The sequence below is a fragment of the Somniosus microcephalus genome, chromosome 2 (genome assembly GCF_052327205.1).
Source record: "Somniosus microcephalus isolate GS21.2 chromosome 2, FLI_Smic_1.0, whole genome shotgun sequence".
In the NCBI taxonomy this organism is placed as follows: domain Eukaryota; kingdom Metazoa; phylum Chordata; class Chondrichthyes; order Squaliformes; family Somniosidae; genus Somniosus; species Somniosus microcephalus.
Genome location: NC_140988.1, coordinates 109898929 through 109921870, shown reverse-complemented (window position 1 = coordinate 109921870; position 22942 = coordinate 109898929). Strand labels below are relative to the sequence as shown.

General features: G+C 48.6%; 1 protein-coding gene across 1 annotated transcript in view; it reads left to right on the top strand.

Annotated features, from left to right (window-relative positions):
- sh3tc1 (SH3 domain and tetratricopeptide repeats 1) overlaps nucleotides 1–22942 on the top strand; it is a 122819-nt gene that overhangs the window by 36096 nt on the left and 63781 nt on the right. Inside the window, exons 5-9 of the mRNA XM_085961780.1 lie at nucleotides 12990–13095; nucleotides 13398–13541; nucleotides 14096–14285; nucleotides 17730–17803; nucleotides 17999–18194. Of these exons, the coding sequence (XP_085817906.1) occupies nucleotides 12990–13095; nucleotides 13398–13541; nucleotides 14096–14285; nucleotides 17730–17803; nucleotides 17999–18194 (710 nt within the window). The remainder of the gene's footprint in view (nucleotides 1–12989; nucleotides 13096–13397; nucleotides 13542–14095; nucleotides 14286–17729; nucleotides 17804–17998; nucleotides 18195–22942) is intronic.

Here is a 22942-nt window from a genome sequence, read left to right as displayed (position 1 = left end):
AATTTCGATCGCCTAGATGGGTCGGAGAGGAATTTCCCAGATTTTTTTCTCCCAAATTGGCCATGGGGTCTTTTACCTGGTTTTTCGCCTCTCCCGGGAGATCACATGGGTTCGGGTGGATGCAGAGTGATAGAAGATTTGAGGTTAGGATCAGATCAGCCATGATCTTATTGAATGGTGGAGCAGGCTCGAGGGGCCGATTGGCCTACTCCTGCTCCTATTTCTTATGTTCTTATAATCAGCCAATATAATTAACAACTATCTCCAATTCACACACTAAATCTGACTCGCTATCAGACATACTTGCACTTTATACTATTTCTCCAGCCCTTGCTCTTACTTCCTATCTATTCTCATACTCCCAATAACATTGGATAACACTGCTATACTTATAATATTTCCAACTTGCCATGAGCATTGCCACAGCACATACACTTGAGTGTCTGGGCTCGATTTTGCCAGGCCTGAGCAGGCGGGATTGGAGGCGTGTGAGGTGTTAAAATCGACAAAAATGACGGGTGCTCCGATCCCGCCTCTGAGCAATTTTCCCAGAATCGGGGTTTCAGACCCTGTCTCCATCCCGTCTCCAAGAGGTGGAATAAGCCCTTTAACAGCCAGATAATTGCTTCTATAATCCCATATTGAGAGGCCTTTCTGATTTTAACACATTTCTCCCCCGTGCTGCACGTCTCCTCTGGAACATGCCAGTTAATCCTGGCGGCCTCACAAGTGGATTGCTTACTAACAGCTGCAGCTCCACCATTGAAAAGGAGTTTTCACCAATGATCATTTGCAGGTGGCAGAACTTTGTTGTCTCGGGTCTGGGGGAATTTTTAGCAGGCATACCCATTGTTGTGGAAGTTTGGAGCCTGACTCCCATCTCCAATGTGACCTCCCTGGGAAATCCCTCTCCCCACCTTGACAGCGCTTCCTCAACTGAGGCATATACCAGAAGCATAGGAACCATTTATTTCCATTCCTCCTGGACATCAGAATCGGATGAAGACCAGCCACGGCAGAAGCAGAACCATGAACAACAGCAGCAACAACAGGAACGCCAAGCTGCTGCTCACCCACCTGAAGCTGCACAGGCCAGAAGGCACCAGCGCGCGACCACATTGCTGCCCTGGATGCAAGGGACGCACTCATGTTGGCCAGATTTGCTTAGTCTGCACAATCAAACTTTTGCCTCGCACCTTCTTACCAGAGCATCGACAATGGACAAGAAGCTATGGATTCCTATCACTCTTGACCATCAGACTATTATTTGAATGGCAATAGATTGGGAGAAGGGGGAAGTGCAAAGAGACCTGGGTGTTCTTATGCACCAGTCGCTGAAGGTAAGCATGCAGGTGCAGCAGGCGGTTAGGAAGGCAAATGGTATGTTGGCCTTCGTAGCAAGAGGGTTCAAGTACAGGAACAAGGATATCTTTCTGCAGTTGTACAGGGCCTTGGTGAGACCGCACCTTGAGTAGTGTGTGCAGTTTTGCTCACTTTATCTGAGGAAGGATGTTCTTGCCATGGAAGGAGTGCAGCGAAGATTCACCAGGCTGATACCTGGGATGGCAGGAATGACGTATGAGGAGAGATTGTGTCGATTGGGCTTATACTCACTGGAGTTTAGAAGATTGAGAGGGGATCTCATCGAAACCTATAAAATTCTGTCAGGCCTGGACGGACTAGATGCAGGAAGGATGTTTCCGATGGCCAGGGGGTCCAGAACCAGGGGTCATAGTCTAAGGATAAGGGGTAAGCCATTTAGGACTGAGATGAGGAGGAATTTCTTCACCCAGAGAGTGGTGAACCTGTGAAATTCTCTGCCACAGAGGGCGGTGGAGGCCAGTTCATTAAATATATTCAAGAAGGAGTTGGATATATTTCTTGAGGCTAAAGGGATCAAGGGATATGGGGAGAAGGCAGGGACAGGGTACTGAATTTGGATGATCAGCCATGATCTCATTGAATGGCGGAGCAGGCTCGAGGGGCCGAATGGCCTACTCCTGCTCCTATCTTCTATGTTTCTATACTGACAATTGCAAGTCACTCTAAGCCCTCAATATGGAAGTCCCATTTGCAAGATGACACGGGCCACAACTTCAACAGTTTGCCATCAAATCTGTTTATCATAACATTACAAGGATGGCTTGTCAAAAAACAATACAACAGAACACCCAAGTGACTACCCTTGTGACTACTTGTGCTTTATCTTCCTCTTATGCGTGCTCCTATGTGGTGCTTCCCCTGTGGCTTCAGCAGATGTGGAGGCCCCTTGTTCATTTTCTTGCTGCTTCTGTCTCGACACCTTTGGCGGGCGCCCTCTGGGTTTGCGAATCTGTGAGGGCTCGGCAACAATCTGCTGCTCCTGCGGCTGTGCAGGGGCTGAGACGCCCATCTCAGTTGGGTGAGGACTCTGGTGGGGCCCTGACTGAGGGCTTTGCAGTGGCATGGCCGTGTGAGCGCTTGGAGAGGAGCCTCCACTTCCTCCTTCTCTGCCACCAACATTTCTCTCATGGGTCAGCCCCACTTCAGAGCTAGCAAGTGACTTGACAGCACCTTGCTGCACTTCAGAGGGGGGCCATGAGGGCCTGTTTCTGCACTGGAAGTCCTACTCCAGAGGACATCCATGAAGGTCTAGTTTCTATGTTCAATAGCTGACCATTGCTCCTCAAGAGAAGTTAGTCTATTATGAACAATGACCATGTTTTCAACACTGGCGACTTAGCTCCTTCATGGCCGTAGCCATCCTTTCCACGGAGGTTGCCATCCTTTCCGTGGTGATACATTCATGTGCCAATGCCTCCACAAAGGCTCTGCTCTTGTTCGTGATGGACTCCTCCATTCACTCCACACTTGCAGCGACTCTGGAGACAAAACCTGCCAGAGGCTCCTGCATCTGTTCCTGGAGTTCCAGCACCGCTCTCCTTCTGGATGGACCCAGAGGCACAGGGTCCACATGCAGCTGAGCCAAGCTGGCTGAGTCCTGCGCCCTCCGACAAGGACTCTCCACTGCTGTCCCTGTCTCCACCATCTGCTGATGCTCACTTGTGAGATGTGATACACCAGGTGACAACACTACCCTATCTCGTGAAGGTCCCACCGAGGTGTGAGTGTCTGCGCTGGTGCTGGGTGTGCTGAATTCTGCTGATGCTGCGCCCTCAGAGGTTGCAGCTTCCTCTGAGGAGTCTTTAGGCTCAGGCTGTTCCTCCTGGACAGTGGGGACAGGGGCTGTCGATGGTCCTATGGGGGAGTAAAGGAAAGAGTTAGAGATGTGAGGTAAAGGTTGCATGCACATTGAATTGTGCAGATGATCGTAAGTCAATCTGTTAGAGCATCAGAATCATGATCAGTCACTCATGCAATGTCAATGAGAGAGATGCCAAATTATTCTGTCACCAGCTTGCTGTGATGCACCAGTCTGTCCGTCCCCCACTTGCGAATCCTCCTCGATCCTGGCAATTTTCAGGGCCGCCGCCTCCGAGGTGGTGAGCTGGGCTACTGAGGGTGGCCCTCCTATTGCGGGTTCTCTTTTCCTGCAATGAGGGACACGAGTGGAGTTTGAGTGAGATTGAAGGAGTGAATGTAGAGAATCCATAGCATAGATGCTTAGAAGGAGACAAAGGGCCCTCCCTGTGTGTTGTAAGTTGTTGTCATTGCATCACAGTGATAGGGAGTGTGATGGCTGCATAGTCGAATAGTTAAGTGAATGTGACCATAGAGAGAGCGAGGGAATGGGTAAGGGTGCAGGGATGTAAGTGGGATGTGGAGGAAGAGGTTGGCAAAGCAGAGTGCTGGTGAGGAGAGGCGATGGGGATCAGATTGAGGCTGATGGGGAAAGTCAAACTCCCTTTTCCTGTGCGGAGAAGGTCATGAAACCTCTTCCTGCACTGCAGCCAGGTTCTGCGGCACATAGAGATTGAGTTGGCCTCCTGGGCCACTTGCCTTTCACCTCCTTGAGCTGTCCCAAAGTGCTTCACAGCCATTGACTTATTTTTGAAGTATAGTTACTGTTGTAATGTAGGGATGCTAGAAGTTTCACGTTTTTGAATGGCTAATAGAGCATATCACAGAAACCCCACAGTGCAGATAGAGGCCATTTCGGCCCATCGAGCCTGCACCGACACATATCCCACCTGATCCCCGTAACCCCACGTATTTAATCCCCCTAACACTAAGGGTCAATTTATCATAGCCAATCAACCTAACCCACACATCTTTGGACTTTAAAATTTTGCGTCAGATTTTAGAAAATTAATGCAATAAAGAATTGAGATAACTGTCACAATTTAGGAATGGAGGTTCCTAACAAAAAGACTGAGTTCGACTCCAGCATCAAAATAACGAACTTTAATGGAACAAAAAAGGTTTAAACTGGAAACTGCTGGAATACATCGAATACAGGTCTGCTCTCCAAAGGCTCCACGAGGACTGATCCTCTGGTCTGAAGGCTGACTGCATGACGTCATCACGTTCTTCCCGCCATTGGGGAATCACGTGACCAACGGCATGACGTCATCACGTTGAAACCGCGCTGTAAAGGTAACTAGACATAGTACAGTTAAACAGTGTAATTAAAGGTACAGACACAGGCAGTAACTACATTGCTGTTAAAGGAATTATGTACAACCGCTCTGAGTCCTTTGGTGGCTCCGCCACATGCGCCCCCCCCAAAATTGTCTTTAACAGAAAAAGTGAGACGAGGGGGAGGTCTGACAAGTCTCTCTGATCGACTTCGATAACCAGGCAGAGGAAGTTGATGACCGGTGGTCGAGCTGGCAGGCGAATGTGGTTGAGCAGGTGCGGCGAGCGTGGTTGAGTTGGTGGGCGGCTTTGGTTGATCTGGCACGGCGGCTGCGGGCGGTCGGCCACGTTTTGGCGGTTGAGCGACGACGACTGGGCGGTCCAGGTCCAGGTGAGCCGGCTTCAATCGGTCCACCGAAACGTGATCTGGCTTTCCTCCGATGTCGACCGAAAAGGATTTGTCTCCTGGTTCGATGACGCGGAAAGGACCAGTATAAGGGGGCTTGAGCAAATCCCGGTGAGCGTCGTGGCGGATGAATACATACTCGGCATTCTTCAGTTCCGCTGGCACGTGGGAGTTCTGTAAGCCGTGATTTGATGTAGGCACCGGAGTGAAGCATCTGGCCGCTTCCTGGTGGCTAACGAGTTGCTGGGAGGCGGACCATGGCTCTGTGGGAGAAGGGAGGAAATCCCCTGGTACTCGGAGAGGTTGGCCGTAGACGATTTCAGCTGAGGACGATTGCAGGTCTTCTTTGGGTGCCGTATGAAGACCCAAAAGGACCCATGGAAGTCTGTCCACCCATCCTGCACCTTGAAGACTGGCCCGAAGGGCGGCTTTAAGCGACCTGTGGAATCGCTCACAAAGGCCGTTCACCTGTGGATGATAGGCGGTGGTGCGATGAAGTTTGGTGCCAAGCCCCTGAGCTACAGCGTACCAAAGCTCCGAGGAAAATTGTGGCCCACGGTCTGAAGAGATGTCCGCCGGTACCCCGAAACGGGCAACCCAACAGGAGATGAAAGCTCTAGCGACGTCTGCCAAAGTGGTGGAAACCAAAGGAATTGCCTCTGGCCACCTAGTGGTGCGGTCCACCATGGTGAGGAGATGAGTATAACCCTGAGAAGGCGGAAGCGGCCCCACAAGGTCCACATGCACGTGGTCGAAATGACGCTCCGGAACAGCGAACGTAGCCACTGGAGCTTTAACATGACACTGGACCTTGGCCTTCTGGCAGACTACGCAGGTATTAGCCCAGTCATGGACATCGAGGTGCATACCTTTCCAGACAAACTTCGCCGACATAAGCCATTGTGAAGCCTTCATCCCAGGGTGCGACAACCCGTGTATGGCATCAAACACCTTCCGGCGCCATGCGACCGGCACGATAGGTCGGGGAGCGCCCATGGCGACGTCGCAAAGGAGCGTGGCGCCCGTGGCCTGGAAAGTGACGTCGGTCGCTTGGAAACTAGAGGGGACGGTTCTGTATGATTGGACCTCCGAGTCCAAGGCCTGATCTGCAGCCATGAGGGTGTAGTCGATCCCCAGGTGAACCGCGTGGACCGTCTCACGGGAGAGGCAATCCGCCACCAGGTTGTCCTTACCCGACACATGTTGAATGTACGCGGTAAATTCGGAAATAACGTCAATTGATGTTGTTGACGAGCGGACCACGGTTCGGCGGTTTTGGCCATGGCGAACGTTAGAGGCTTGTGGTCGACAAAAGCCGTGAAGGGACGTCCTTCCAATAAGAACTGGAAATGGCGAATGGCTAGGAAAAGGGCCAGTAACTCCCGATCGAAGGTGCTGTATTTTTTTTCATTTTGCCGTAGTTGACGGCTGAAAAATGCCAGCGGTTGCCACGTGCCGTTGACCCACTGCTCTTGCACTGCGCTGATGGCGTAGTCTGACACGTCCGTGGTAAGGGCGATGGTGGCACCTGGAAGTGGATGCGCCAGCATGGTTGCGTTGGCCAAAGCGCTCTTGGTGTTGACGAACGCCTGGTCCATCTCGGCTGTCCAGCTGATTGGATCCTTACCGGACTTGCCCTTGAGGGCCCCGTACAAGGGTTGCATAAGCTGAGCCGCCTTAGGCACGAAACGGTGATAGAAGTTGACCATCCCCAGGAACTCTTGCAAGGCCTTGACAGTTGGCGGGTGCGGGAAAGAGGTAACCGCTTCCACCTTCGTCATTAAGGGGACGGCGCTATCCGATGTTATGCGGTGTCCCAAGAAATCGATCTGCTGCAGGCCGAACTGGCACTTGGCCGGGTAGATGATTAAACCGTGCTGGCTGAGGCGTGTAAAGAGGGTACACAAATGGGAGATGTGCTCTTCCTTGCTAGTACTGGCGATGAGAATGTTGTCAAGATAGACGAAGATGAAGCTTAGGTCTCGGAGCACGGAGTCCATTAAGCACTGGAACGCCTGTGCCGCGTTCTTCAAGCCAAATGGCATCCGCAGGAACTCAGAGGCCGAAAGGGGTGATGACTGCGGTTTTTGGGATGTCTTGCGGGTGCACGGGAACCTGGTGATACCCCCGGACGAGGTCGACTTTAGAAAAGATAGAATTTCCTGTCAAATGGGCCAAGAAATCCTGAATATGCGGAATCGGGTACCGATCAGGAGTGGTGGCGTCGTTCAGGCGTCGGTAGTCACCACATGGCTGCCAACCGCCGCCCGGTTTCGGAACAATGTGGAGAGGCGAAGACCAGGGGCTATTGGATCTGCGAATGATCCCGAGCCGCCCCATCGTGTCGAACTCCGCTTTCGCAGCCGCGAGCTTGCCGGGTTCGAGCCTTCTAGCCCGCGCATAAACTGGGGAGCCAGTAGTGGTGATATGATGTTCAACACCATGCTTCGTGGCCGAGGAGGAGAAAGTGGGCCTTGTCAGCTCCGGAAACTCTCCGAGGAGCCGAGTGAAGTCATCCGGAGGAGGGAAAGCGCAGGCAATAGAGCGTGCCACGGTGGTACCGTGGTAGCACGGAATCGAGTGGAAGGTGGCCGCGTTGATCAACCGACGGTGCCGGACATCGACGAGGAGGCTGTTGGCACACAGAAAATCCGCCCCTAGGATGGCCTGTGAGACTGTGGCCGTGACGAATTCCCAGCAGAAGCGCTGACCGCCGAAACAGACTTGGACCCGCCGCTTTTGGAAAGTTCGAATTGATGCGCCATTAGCCGCTACGAGGGAAAACCGTGGTTCCCAGCCAGCATATCGAGCTTCGATGCAGGTAGAATGCTACACCTGCGCCCCGGTGTCACAAAGGAAACGTCGACCCGATAGGGAATCGGTGATATAAAGAAGTTTCCCCGTAGATCCAACGGCCATCGCAACCGCGGTGCGCCTGTTAGACCCGATCCTCCTTCGCCAGGAACGCTGCAGGAGCTTTGTTTTATTTTTGGGCGAAAAACTGCAGGGGGAGCGGCAGCATCGTGCTTTCGCGCCAAAACGGGCGTGGTAGGAGCACCAGCCCGCCGCAGGAGAAGCTGGAACCGCGTCTGTGGGGGATGGGCGCCTCGTGGCCGCGCAGCACTGCTGGGTTACAGTGAATATCTTACCGGCTTCGGCAGCAAGCTCGGCGCAGTCTGTGAAGTCGGATCTGGCTAGGGCAGCCTGTACCTGCTCCGGCATTTGGTAGAGGAAAAGCTCCCGAAAGAGGAAGCTTTCCGGTTCGGCACCCAAGAGCGTGAGCATTTGGCTCATAAGCTCGGACGGTTTGGAGTCCCCGAGGCCAAGCATCGTGATGAGTTGGCGAGCGCGCTCTGACTTCGAGAGCCCGAAGACCTGTAGCAACCGCGCCTTTATCGTATCATACTTGCTGTCAGTAGGAGGACTACCGAGGAGGCTGATGATCCATGAGGCAGTTGCGCTGTCGAGGGCGGAGACCACGTAATAATAACGGGTCTGATCCGTGACGATGTTCCTGATGGCGAACTGGGCTTCAGCCTGGATGAACCAGGCGTCTGGTTGTTGCTCCCAGAACTCTGGCAGTTTCAGAGTCACGGCGTTCGTGTCCATTCTGGAGATCTTCCGCGAAAACTGTTCATGAAAGTCGGGGTCACCAATGTAGGAATGGAGGTTCCTAACGAAAAGACTGCGTTCGACTCAGGCAATCAGAATAACGAACTTTAATGGAACAAAACAGGTTTAAACTGGAAACTGCTGGAATACATCGAATATAGGTCTGCTCTCCTTGAAGGCTCCACGAGGACTGATCCTCTGGTCTGAAGGCTGATGGCATGACGTCATCACGTTCTTCCCGCCATTGGGGAATCACGTGACCAACGGCATGACGTCATCATGTTGAAACCGCGCTGTAAAGGTAACTAGACATAGTACAGTTAAACAGTGTAATTAAAGGTACAGACACAGGCAGTAACTATATTGCTGTTAAAAGAATTATGTACAACCGCTCTGAGTCCTTTGGTGGCTCCGCCACAACAACATATTAATACTTGCAATGAAGTGACCCCCGGCAGTACAAGTAAGTAATAAGTAAGAAAGATTCTTGCTTTTTCCGTTACGTAAAGCCTATTGATTATTTAACTGTGATCCAACTACAATTGTTTAGTTCCTTTTTCTCTTTTTTGTGTGCGTGTGTCATAAACTCTTTCAACATATATTAAACGTGAATCATTTTAAATGCTTCACAATTGTGAGACTTCCAGTCAGGAAGGAAAGAATGTTTGCCTCCCTTAACTCTCAAGTTATTGGTAGTATAGAATCATAGAATATTACATTCGGCCCGTTGTGCCTGTGCCGATCCTTCGAAAGAGCCATCCAATTAATCCCACTCCCCTGCTCTTTCCCCACAGCCATGCAATTTTCTCCCCTTCCATGCAAATTTCTCCCTTTTCAAATAGATATCCAATTCCCTTTTGAAAGTTGCTATTGAATCTGCTTCCACCACCCTTTCAGGCAATGCATTCCAAACCATAATAACTCGCTGCATTAAAAAAATTCTCCTCATGCGAATTACCTTTAAAATTTTTGTCCTCTGGTTACCAACCCTTCTGCCAGTGGAAACAGTTTCTCTTTATTTACTCTATCAAACCCTTCATGATTGTGAACACCTCAATCAAATCCTCCTTTTAACCATTGATGTTCTAAGCTTCTCTAGTCTCTCCACATAATTGAACTCCTTCATTCTGGTACCATTCAAGTAAATCTCTTTTGCACCCTCACCAAGGCCTTAACGTCCTTCCTAAAGTCTGGGGCCTAGAATTGGACACAGTACTCCAGCTGAGGCCTAACCAGTGTTTTATAAAGGTTTAGCATAACTTCCTTGCTTTTGTCAGGTCTCTATATTCACTGGGCTGCGCGTTCGGTGCGGGGGAAGGAGTTATGGACGGTACGAGATTCCTGAATGTCCTGCACTTTTGAAGCCCTTTAAATTTTTTCTCCAGGTTTCCTGCCTGACAGCCAGCCTGATTGACAGAGGCTGCCTGTCAAGTGGGAAAGCCTGCAGCACAAGGACCCATCGAGCAAAACGCAGGTAGGGTGGCATAGAGAGATTGCAGTGGGGGGGTGGAGATGGTGGTTGGGGTGGTCTGATCGAGGGGTGGGGTTTACTGGGTAGCTTGTTGGGCCTGGAGGAAAGACTCCTGCTCCTCCTGGCTCACAAGCAGTGCTGTAAATGCACTTTCTTTATGGGTCCAGCCCTCCTCTCCCTGTGCCTGCCGGTTTCCCGAAGCCCTAGAAACCTGGCCAGCATGGGTTAAAAATAGAAAGCCAGTTAAAATGAAGGCACGGAGCCTTCTTTAAAAGGTATCAACGACCAACCCGCCTCCTGTGAGCGGATTGGTCGCCCGCCCCTCGTCCCACCTCTGTTAAAACCGGAAGTAGGCAGGTTTGAGGTGGGTTGAGTTCCTGTTCAGATATTTGACTTTTTAACCTCCCACCCATTTTGGGGGGTTAAAATTACCCCCCATGCCTCTATTTACATATGCTTTTTTAACAGCCTTATCAACATGTCCTGCCACCTTCAAAGTTTTCTGTACTTAAAACCCCAGGGGGGAAAAATTCAGTTGTTTGCGCCTCCAGTTAGCGCTTTAAGAGGGCGCTAATGGGGCACAAATCAACTAGCGCCCGGGCGCAGTGATGTTTGCGCCGCTTGCGAAATTAACTAGACATTTTGCGGCGGCGCTAAACACTACCGCCACGATCTCCTGCGCCGGCAGATTGTGACATCAGTCGAGTGCGCAGCGCCCGGGACCAGATATTGAGTGGCGCCCCCTGCCTTACCGCCTACCGCTAGCAACGACAGGTTGAGGGGAGCGTTATGCTGTCAGAAAGGGACTAGGGGAGCACTATTTAAAGGCGACCGCTTCCTGCCTTTTTTTGTCGGTGACATTTTTGTACCAAGCATTCAGAGAGAGAGAGAGACTTCTGGAGAGATTCAACGCTGTGTGCAGGAGTTTTGAGTACTGAGCAGCACTTTGCAGGTTTATTTTGATTTGCCCTTCCTTGCTTCGCCAGCGCTCTGAGGTAGCGCCTCGCTCCTCGGCCTTTGCGCCTTAAGACAGGTGTGAAGCGCCTGATTTAGCGCTCCAATCACTTCCGGGGCGATAAAAGCCAAATTTGCTGTCGGAGGCGATAATTAGCGCCAGGCGCTAAACTTTGCGCACGGCCGATAATGGCGCCCCAAACGGGGCGATACTGAATTTTTCCCCCCAGGTCTCTGTGTTCCTGCACCCCGTTTTTAAAATTGTACCATTTCATTTATATTGCCTCTCTTCATTCTTCCTTCCAAAGTGTATCATTTCACACTTCCCTGCATTAAATTTAATCTACCACGTGTCTTCCCATTTCACCAGTCTATCTATGTCCTCCTGAAGTCTGCTACTATCCTCCTCACTGTTTACTACTTTTCCGAGTTTCGTGCCTTCTGAAAACTTTGAAATTATGCCCTGTATACTCAAGTCCAGGTCATTATATGTATAATAGTGTTTATTCAAACACAATTTGAACAGCCAGCAGTGCAGAGCATGCCAGAGCTTTAAGAGTTAAAGGGATTGCCAATCACAAAATTTGGTACAAGGGAAATATCCACAGTGCATCTTCCTCCAGCTCTTTCCAGACTTAAGAGCCTAGGAAAACAGGAAAGATGAGACCGGGATGAATTTTGTGCTAGTTGAACATCAAAAATAATTGATTTTTTTCTTAATGGCTTATTTTTCATGAAAGGTCCCTTGCATCAGTAGTCTTGAAACTTTTCTATGTGGGGAGCTCTTTACAAATATTGACACGTTCCTGAGGACCCCGACAGAAATTGACAAAGCTCTGGGGAGCCCTTTTTCCAGCTTCTGAATGAGTGTGTCAGCTACCCAAAGGAAAATAATCTCTTTATATAAATCATTTGTGTTAATATACAGCAGCAGAAATAATGTGCTCATGAGTCAAATACTGTAAAACATAGAAATCTGATAACAGATGGGCAGCAACTTCATGACTTTATAGACCCCTGGGACCATGTTCATTTGAAGGCCCATAATTGTACAATGAAAAAGATACAATATTGCTGGCAAAAAACAGCCACAAAGCAACTCTTGTTGAATAAGATTTATTGGAGTCGATTTTTTTCCGCTTGTTTCTGCCAGTTACATCCGTGCAATCCGTGCGGAATCGGGTGGGCCAGCGCAAAAGGTCAGGGAATTTTAAACGCAAGTGATTTACGCCCAAAGCCACTTGCGTTCGTGTTTTCCGCGATCTTTTACACTGGTTCAAGATTCAAATCAACTGAATCGGGCCCTGCCTACCAAACTGGCCACGCCTCCAGGTCGAGATTGCAAGAGTCCAACGATTGCGCTGGTTCAGAAAGTCTTTCCAAATTGCGCTCACTTTTGGGTGCACAGGCACATTTTAAAAGTTTTTTTACATCAAAAAATATTTTAATTTACTAAGAAACTAACTAATGTACACCAATGAAACTATTAAATGGTTCAGTATAGTTTTAAGTCTTATTCAGTGATTTAAAATCAGGTTACTCACAGGTGGAGGACTGGACAACCTTATTAAAAATGTTTATTTTAGCCGATAAATCCATTTTCAGTTGTATTAAGTTACCACTGTTATAAATACATAAAGGAATCCATTTTAATGAAAAGAAAGATAAAAGAAACCATTATGTTCTATTACGCTGCCTGAATGCGCTGGTTCATGGAAGATTAGACATTTGTGATTATGCAAATTAATTTTAGTGGAAACCTGAAGTGTAACCTGATCTGCGCGATTTCAAGTGCACTTTAGGCGCAATTTTCCAATTCTGCCAAAGCAGAAACTCTACCTGTTTTCCCTTTTATAGCACCTGCTCTACGTATAACATAGAAAATGTTTGTGTAATTTCATGCTGATTGTGTTTCCTCTCAAGTATGGATTGGTCTAAGATTATTACACTATCAGTACAAAGTATCATTCTGCTATGTATCAATTCCTTTGTAATCATTTAATTCAATTTTTTTCCCCACTATTTCAGGAGCTTTCAGCCAGGCTGCTGTCCATACATAGTGACCAAGACTTGATTGTGATCACTTTTAAAACATTTGAAGAAATTTGGAAATTTTCAACCTATTACTCACTAGGTAGAAACATTTGTTCTTTCAACGTAGTTTGAATACCACAGATGTAGGTGACTTCTTTGTAGTTTACCTTTAATTAAAATTTCCCACATTCTTTATAAAGCACTGATGTATAATGGCCTAAAAAATGTTTTATAAAGGATATGCTTTATATACATGTGTTGACATTGCAAATTGTACTTTTTATCTCTGTTGTGGAGATCTTTTGGTATCACTAAGTAGAAAATGGTAACTGATAGATTGCTAGATGATAAAAGGCTTGCACTTTACTGTAACCTGTGATTACAATTTCTGTTGCTGGATAGGCTTTGTTGGTCACTGCATGGAGAACCTACTGTTAGATCAAGGATTTTGGCTGAATTGTCTTGATGAAGAGGATGCCAGGATTGAGGTCCAGATAAGCGAAGAGTCTCTCAAAATAATGCACAAAGGTCTTCTTTTACAGGAAGGTGAGGATCTGTTATTCTGAATTGTGTTTACTGCTGATATTCGATGCCTGAAATGGAATGTGTTTCAATCTCTAGCACTGACATGAGCAGAAAGCTTATCAAATTAAAAATATCAAGTAGCAATGGGGTTATTGGACTAAATATCCTATTTTTATTTCTGAAAGTTCATACTTTCAAAACTGTCCAAATTTCAGTTGTGAATTCCTTGATGCAAACCAAGGGACCCAAAATCCGAGACCCTTCTGGTGAACCTCCATCCACCAAAAGCAAGGTCATCTGTGTCGGAATGGGACTTGGCCAGGAGTTTACTTGTCCCTGACTTGGACACCCAAAGGGGGCCAATGAGTACCGTTGAGGGATGTTTCGGAAGGAGAGAAGGTTTGCCCGTACCCTCAAATCAAGCCGCCTCCACTGGAATAAATGGCCTGCCTGGTCAAGCAGGCGCAATATTAAAATGAGGTGACTTCTCCCTGACCCCACACGCTGTGACAGGATCAGGAGTGGAAGTCAAAAAAGGTTTGTAAATTAATATTTGCTCCTTGTTTTTTCCTTAGGTGTGTTTTTTGTAAGGTGTCCATTCAGTCTCCAGAACTGTGAAGAAAATAACATGGAGTTCAAACAGAATGACCTTGTCATTGTTGACAATGCAAAAAGAGGTTCTAACTGGTCCGGGCTGTCTCTGGTCACTGGAAAGAAGGGTTTGGTTCCAAAATCGCACATGGAGCTTCTGATCCCTTTTCATCAGTAGGTGCCAGAATTTTCCAATCACTGTTGCTTTAAAATACTGAACTTGTAAGGAAATTAACTTATTTTGGGAAGAGAGTAGATGTTTTGGAGATCTAAATCCTAGTATTTTATTTGCTAAGCTGATCATGAAAACCTTCCATGACTGGCAGAGAACAATAATGTTGTCCAATTTCCTGCCACCCTCAAATACTAATAATGATCATGCCAACAATTTCCTTGCACGTGATGGTCCCTGCAGGGATCGTGGAATCGTCCCTAGGTACTCCTCACCAGACGGCCAAAGACACTGACGGATATTCAATTAGAGATTAAGGGCTGAAAATCCACAGCCTTTCCAGCACACTTCCGCCATTGCTGTGGTGGGAGACGAAGGGGGTCCTGTCCTTCTCTGGCAGTTTTTGCAGGGCTTTGTTCAGGTCCAAGCCTCTTCCCACCCCAATAATAATTCACCATTGTAAGAGGGGTGTGGCTTGATGCAGCGTCTCCCAAAGTGGGAGCTTCCTGGTCCCCAGCCTGGTGGAACATTAGTATTGCCACACAACGGATACGGGGCCCAGCTAGAAGTCCAGGCCTGGATCATGCTATTGACCCTCACAGATTGCTGATTTTTTTTTTTGGAACGTTTTGAGCTTCATACAAATAGTAGGTGCCTTAATGTGTAATTCCACCAGCATGAACATTATCATCATGTATTTAAAAAAAAAAAAAAACATGTTTTGGTTTTAGCTCAAGCTACAGATGGCTGCCTGCCCACTGCTGTGGTGGTGTGAAACTCATTGCTGGACACTGAGGAAAGGCGATGGGCACATCCTTCTGTATGTGCACATGTCCTTCTTACTTGAATTCCTCTATCTGTTTTCTCACCCTGCCCACAGCACTGAAATTGCACTGGTCAAAGTCCCAAATGACATCCTGTGACTGACTGTGACTCCCTATCTCTCCTCATCCTCCTTCACCTCTGGCACCTTCAATACCCTTGACGCCCCATCTTCCTACAGTATTTCTCCTCTGCACTCCAGTATGGGGCATGTTCTTTCCTGGTTTTGGTCTTACCTGACTCAACAGAGGTGCTACATTGCTGCAAATGGCTTCTTTTCTGTTCACATGGTGGCCTCTGATGTAACCCAAGGGTCCACCCTTGCTCACCTCCCATTATCTACATGCTACCCTTTAGCAACATTATCCGGAAGTATAGTCAACTTCCACATGTCTGCCAACAACTCTCAGCTTTACCTTGATACCTCCTTAAATGACCCAGAGGTTGCTGCCATACTCTGCACTTACCTGTCTGATTTCAAGACCTGAATGAGTCAAAACTGCCTCCAACTGAATGTCTGCACAACTGCGGCCATCCTCTTTGGTTCCTGTTAGCACTTCTAGCTCAATTCTGTTAACCTTCCTAGCTGCCATTCAAGCTGAGTTGAGTTGTAGAATCTTGGTGATTTGCTTGACTCTGAACTCCGCTTCCTCCTTCACACCTGCTCCATTACCAAAATCGCTTCCTTCTACTTCTGCAACATTGTCTATCTCTGTCCCTTTCTGAACTTCCACTGCTGAAATCCTGGTCCATGTTTTCATCATCCCAAGGCATGACTTCTTTAACACCTTCCTACCAGACCTCAACCTTCCACAAATTTAAACCCATCCAAAAATGTGCAGCCTACATCCTCAACCACATTAAGTCCCATACTCTCGTTATCCCAGTCATTCATTGGCTCCCTGTACCCATGTGTGTCGAATTCAAAATTCTTGTTCTTGTTTTCAAATCTTCATGGGTTTGTCCACCTTAGAGGTCTCTTGCCATCTTCCGACCCTGCACACTCCTTTTGCTCTAACATCAAGCTTCTCCTCACCCCTTTCTGCCTCACTCCACCATTGGTGGCTGTAATTTCAGTCCCTGTACTTCTACCCTCTGAAACTGTCTTCCCTGTTCCATCTGGCTTGCTTATCTCCCTGCCTGCTTTCAAAGATCTCCTCAAAACCTTCATGCTTGACTTTGCCTCCAATTCCTCATCCTAGCCTATCCAATTTTTCCTCCTCTCCCCATGCTCCGTGTTCGTTGTATCTATTTCCTCCTTTATTGTAAAGCACTTTGAGACATTTTTCTGCACTACTTGTTGTACGTCTGCTATGCCAAAAAGTTAAAAATGGCAATTTGCAGTTTTTCACTCCTCTCCTAAACAACAACAACTTGCATTATTATAGCGCCTTTAACATAGTAAAACATCCCAAGATGCTTCACAGAAGAGATTATCAAACAAAATTTGACACGAGCCACAAAAGGAGATATTGAGACAGGTGGCCAAAAGCTTGGTCGAAGAGGTAGGTTTAAGGAACATCTTAAAAGGAGGAGAGAAAGGTAGAGATATGGAGAGGATTGGGGAGTGAATTCCAGAGCTTCAGGCCTAGGCAGCCAAAGGCACAGCCAGCAATGGTGGAGCAAAGAAAATCGGGAATGCACAAGAATTGGAGGAGCGCAGACATCTCGTAGGGGTGGAGGTTAGAGATAGGGAGGGGCGAAGCCATGGATGGATTTGAAAACAACGATAATTTTAAAATCGAGCGAATGTAGGTCAGCGAGCACTGGTGATGGGTGAATGGGACTTGGTGCAAGTTAGTAAAGGCAGCGATTTTTCGTTGGATTCAATTGCACCTGTGCTGGTGGACCTCCAGTACCGTACAAATATTTAGTTCTGTGCTTTCTCTCTACCTACTTTAGAATCTTCAGCATTAGAAATGAATGATAATATTGGTCTCCTTAGAAAACAAGAGTGTATGTAGATATTAGGAGGAGCTGAGGTTCAAATCCAGTCCAAACTGAGAGGATGAAAACCTCCTGGCTGTGAGGCTCCTCTTAAAATCAATTTAGGTAACCTAGTTACTCATCATTGTAGAACTGCTGCTCATAATTTCATGATCATTGGCAATCACAGTCAGAGGCCATAAGTGTAGCTGATGTGACAAAATACAAACTATTGCTGTAGGCATGCTCTTGAGGTTTTAGTCAAGGCAAATTGTTGGGTTGAGTAAAGGGAGCTTTACTGTCCATCTGTACCAGTTATACTTGTCCTGAGAGTGCTCCTTGTTAACACTGTGTTCTATACCCCAGTTTAAGACATCTCTCATCCTGAGGAGCACAGAAAATAAATGAAGAGAAAATCTTATACCATGTGGCTGGGATTTTCCACCTCTGCTTTTGCCAGCCCATGAATTTTCTCCCATTCACTGCAAAGAGTGGAACATTGCAGGTAGACAAGAGCAAAGGTGGAAAACCCTGAATTGTGGACGTAAAGTTACATTATGGGAACCATGAGGATTTTTTGTAAATGTGGACATAGATTAAAAGCTGGTGAGAACATTCAGGCTCAAATAGTTAAAACTAATCAAGTTGTATGGGCTGAATCATTTCATAATACAGGCTGGAATCTTGTCTGTTTTCAGGTGGTTTTTCAAAAGGTACGGCGAAGGCATTGGTGTACCGAGTGACATGGCAGCAGAATTTTCTCACCCACTTGGTAAGGTGCTAACGTTTTACAACAGTTCATGGAGTGTATGAATTGTTTTGGGGGGAAAAAATATTACAGGTAGAGAAAATTAATTAAACATAAGGGACATCAATTTTAAGAAGATCGTGGCGGAAAAGCTGTATTTAAAAATAGATGGCATTGTCTTGAAAAGTAAATTTTAACGTGCTTTAATTGTCTGGCCAGGAGAGGGGTCCTGTGTGGCAGTGGTTGATTATCAAGGTGTTGGACTTGAGGAGCTGAACTTCCACAAGGGGGACAGGATTGAGATCATTGGCTTCCTCAGCACCTGTATGCAGTGGTTTCTGGGGAAAAATGAAGCAAGTGGAAAAACTGGATTTGTGAGAATAAATCATGTGAAGCCAGATGACTTTATGCCACTGTAAGTAGCTTTTTAATTTAAAAAAAAAAAAAAAAAAAAAAAATTTTTGAAACTGAGGTGAAAGGCCGTAGCCCATAATTTCCAGTCTGATCACTGTGAAGTGACCTCTATTAGAAAGTACACGTGTGAACATTGGCCATTGAATTAAGCTATTTCCACCCTATGGTTCAATAACCTGCTGATACTCACTGTCCATCTTACAAATGAAGAACAATCACTTAAACAATGAATCGGAGGCTGCGTCGCCATTGAAATGATGCCCTAAATTGAAAAGAAAAGTATAGCATCAACGATGAGGTAAATAATGAACTTGTGATTATCTGACATATAATATACTAGCTGGAGTGCCCGGTGGTGCCGAGGGTTTTTTGAGGGCATGTTGTTATGAAAAAAGTAGAATTAATTTTTATCCATATATATCAATGAGTCTGTCTGGGGGAAGGGGGGAGAGGGGAGGGAGGAGGGAGAAAAAAAGAGATGGGGAAGGGGAGAGAGAGCGAGAGAGCGGGAAGGAGAGGGCGGGAAGGAGAGGGCGAGAGGGCGAGAGGGCGGGAAGGAGAGGGCGAGAGGGCGGGAAGGAGAGGGCGAGAGGGCGGGAAGGAGAGGGCGAGAGGGCGGGAAGGAGAGGGCGAGAGGGCGGGAAGGAGAGGGCGGGGAGGGGCGGGAAGGAGAGGGCGGGAGGGCGGGAAGGAGAGGGCGGAGGAGGGCGGGAAGGAGAGGGCGGGAGGGCGGGAAGGAGAGGGCGGGAGGGCGGGAAGGAGAGGGCGGGAGGGGCGGGAAGGAGAGGGCGGGAGGGCGGGAAGGAGAGGGCGGGAGGGGCGGGAAGGAGAGGGCGAGAGGGCGGGAAGGAGAGGGCGGGAAGGAGAGGGCGGGAAGGAGAGGGCGAGAGGGCGGGAAGAAGAGGGCGAGGGGAGGAGGGAGAGGGAAGGAGGCAGACACAGACAGACCCGGCTGCCAAGAGAGGACAGGATATGCTCTCACTGCAGTCAGGGAGTGGTGGAGACAGAGATGCACTTCCTCACAGCTTGTAGAAAATACCAGGGCATAAGGGAGAATTTCTACCCAAAATTCACAAAAATATGCCCGGAATTCAGAAATTTGAATGACGACCAAAAACTCCCATACCTACTAGGGGAAGAGAGAAATTGTGTAACCTTAGTGGCACACTATGTTACAGCTTGCCATAAACAGAGGGACAACCACTAAATATAAGAAAAGAGTATATACAAATTATATGAATGTATATTTATACACTCAGGGATATATCTGTTTATACACTGTATGGATAGATCTGTATTTTTGTGTACAACCATGAATGTTTTTCGATGCTTTGGCAACATAAGATGTACCTCATGCCAATAAAGTGATTTGAATTGAATTGAGAGAGAGCGAGGGAAGGAGGGGGAGCGAGAGAGAGGGAAGGAGGGGGCGGGGGAGAGAGAGGGAAGGAGGGAGGGGGGGGAGAGAGAGAGAGAGAGAGAGGGAAGGAGAGAGAGCGAGAGGGAAGGAGGGAGAGAGGGAGGGAGGGAAGGAGGGAGAGAGGGAGGGAGGGAAGGAGGGAGAGAGCGAGAGGGAAGGAGGGGGAGAGAGGGAAGGAGGGGAGGAGGGAGGGGAGGAGGGAGAGAGGGAAGGAGGGGGGAGAGAGAGAAGGGAGGGAGAGAGAAGGAGAGAGGGAGGGAAGGAGAGAGAGGGAGGGAAGGGGAGAGAGGGAGGGAGGGAGAGGGAAGGAGAGGGAGAGGGGGAGGGAAGGAGAGGGAGAGGGGGAGGGAGAGAGAAGGAGGGAGAGGGGGAGGGAGAGAGAAGGAGGGAGAGGGGGAGGGAGAGAGAAGGAGGGAGAGGGGGAGGGAAGGTGAGAGAGAGGGAAGGTGGGAGAGAGAGAGAGGGAAGGTGGGAGAGCGGGAAGGCGGGAGAGAGCGGGAAGGAGGGAGAGAGGGAAGGAGGGAGAGGGGGAAGGAGGGGAGAGAGGGAGAGAGGGAAGAAGCGAGAGAGAGGGGGGAAGGAGAGGGAGGAAGGAGAGAGGGGGAGGAGAGAGGCGGGGAGAGGGAAGCAGAGAGAGGGCAGGAGAGAAAGGGAGAGCGAGAGCAGGAAGGAGAGAGAGCGGGAAGGAGGGGGGAAGGAGAGAGAGAGAGAGAGAGAGAGAGGGGGAAGGAGAGAGAGAGAGGGGGAAGGAGAGAGAGAGAGGGGGAAGGAGAGAGAGAGAGAGAGAGAGAGGGGGAAGGAGAGAGAGAGAGAGAGAGGGGGAAGGAGAGAGAGAGAGAGAGAGGGGGGAAGGAGAGAGAGAGAGGGGGGGAAGGAGAGAGAGGGGGAAGGAGAGAGGGAGGGAGGGAAGGAGAGACAGGGAGGGAAGGAGAGAGAGAGGGAGGAGAGGAAAGGAGAGAGAGAGTGAAGGGGGAGAGAGAGGGAAGGGGAGAGAGAGGGGGAAAGTAGAGAGGGGGGAAGGAGAGCGAGAGAGAGCGGGGGGAAAGAGAGAGAGAGGGAAGGAGAGAGGGGCAAAGAGAGAGGGAGGGAAAGGGGGGGAGAGAGGGAAGGAGAGAGAGAGAGAGAGAGGGGGGAAGGAGAGAGAGAGGGAAGGCGAGAGAGAGAAGGAGAGAGAGAGGGAAGGAGAGAGAGACGGGGGAAGGAGAGAGAGAGAGAGAGGGCAGGAGAGAAAGGGGGGTGAGAGAGGGAAGGGGAGAGAGGGAAGGGGAGAGAGAGGGAGGGGGGGAAGGAGAGAGAGAGAGGGGGGTAAGGAGATAGAGAGAGGGAAGGAGAGGGAGAGAGGGGGGAAGGAGAGGGAGAGAGAGGGGGAAGGAGAGGGGGAGAGAGAGGGGGAAGGAGAGAGAGAGAGAGAGGGGGAAAGGAGAGAGAGAGAGAGGGGGGGAAGGAGAGAGAGAGAGAGGGAAGGGCTTTCTATGCCATTAAAAGATCAATCCAAATAGAAATCCCAATTAGCATTTGGCTCAAAATTTTTAAATCAGTAATTGAACCAATTGCACTCTATGGCAGTGAGGTGTGGGGACTGCTAACACAACAAGAATTTGCAAAATGGGACAAATACCCAATTGAGATCCTGCATGCAGAATTCTGTAAAAGTATCCTCCGGACTCAAAGGAAAACCGTAAACAATGCAGGGCAGAACTAGGCCAATATCCACTAATAATTACTATCCAAAAAAGAGCCACCAAATTTTGGAAACACCTAAAAATGAGCAACCCCCACTGCTATCATTACGAAGCCCTGAAATGCCGAGAGAGGACCATAAAGAAGAATACCCTCAGTCAACTAGTCCTGGGACTCCGTGAAGCAACCACTAACACTACTAACAATAACCAGCCCCAGGACAGTGACATCGTAGCACAGAGAATTCCACCCAACACAATTGTCACTAAGCAAAAGGAAAAATACCTGTCATATTGGGCAGAAACAACAAAACCCAAAACAAACTCAATTGCTACTTGGCCCTAAACAGACAATACAACATGGCTGAATACCTGACCATGGTAAAGGATAGCAAACTGAGAAAAACCTTGACAAGGTACAGACTTAGTGAACATAGCTTGGCCATCGAAAAAGGCAGACACAGACAGACCCGGCTGCCAAGAGAGGACAGGATATGCTCTCACTGCAGTCAGGGAGTGGTGGAGACAGAGATGCATTTCCTCACAGCTTGTGGAAAATATTGGGGCATCAGGGAGAATTTCTACCAAAAATTCACACAAATATGCCCTGAATTCAGAAATTTGAATGACGACCAAAAACTCCCATACCTACTAGGGGAACAGAGAAACTGTAACCTTAGCGGCACACTATGTTACAGCTTGCCATAAACAGAGGGACAACCAGTAAACCTAAGAAAAGAGTATATACAAATTATACGAATGTATATTTATACACTCGGGGATATATCTGTTTATACACTGTATGAATAGATCTGCATTTATGTGTTCAACCATAAATGTTTTTTGATGCTTTGGCAACATAAGATGTACCTTATCATGCCAATAAAGCAAATTGAATTGAATTGAGAGAGAGAGAGAGAGCGAGGGAAGGAGAGAGAGAGAGCGAGGGAAGGAGAGAGAGAGAGAGCGAGGGAAGGAGAGAGAGAGAGCGAGGGAAGGAGAGAGAGAGAGCGAGGGAAGGAGAGAGAGAGAGCGAGGGAAGGAGAGAGAGAGAGCGAGGGAAGGAGAGAGAGAGAGCGAGGGAAGGAGAGAGAGAGAGCGAGGGAAGGAGAGAGAGCGCGAGGGAAGGAGAGAGAGAGCGCGAGGGAAGGAGAGAGAGAGCGCGAGGGAAGGAGAGAGAGAGAGAGAGGGAAGGAGAGAGAGAGGAGAGAGAGAGCGGGAAGGAGAGAGAGCGGGAAGGAGAGAGAGAGAGAGAGAGGGAAGGAGAGAGAGAGGGAAGGAGAGAGAGAGGGAAGGAGAGAGAGAGGGAAGGAGAGAGAGAGGGAAGGAGAGAGAGAGAGAGAGAAGGAGAGAGAGAGAGAGAGAAGGAGAGAGAGAGCGGGAAGGAGAGAGCGGGGAAGCAGAGAGCGGGAAGGAGAGAGAGAGAGAGAGAGGGAAGGAGAGAGAGAGAGGAAGGAGAGAGAGAGAGGGAAGGAGAGAGAGAGGGAAGGAGAGAGAGAGAGAGAGGAAGGAGAGAGAGAGAGAGGGAAGGAGAGAGAGAGAGAGGGAAGGAGAGAGAGGGAAGGAGAGAGAGGGAGGGAAGGAGAGAGAGGGAGGGAAGGAGAGAGAGGGAGGGAAGGAGAGAGAGGGAGGGAAGGAGAGAGAGAGAGA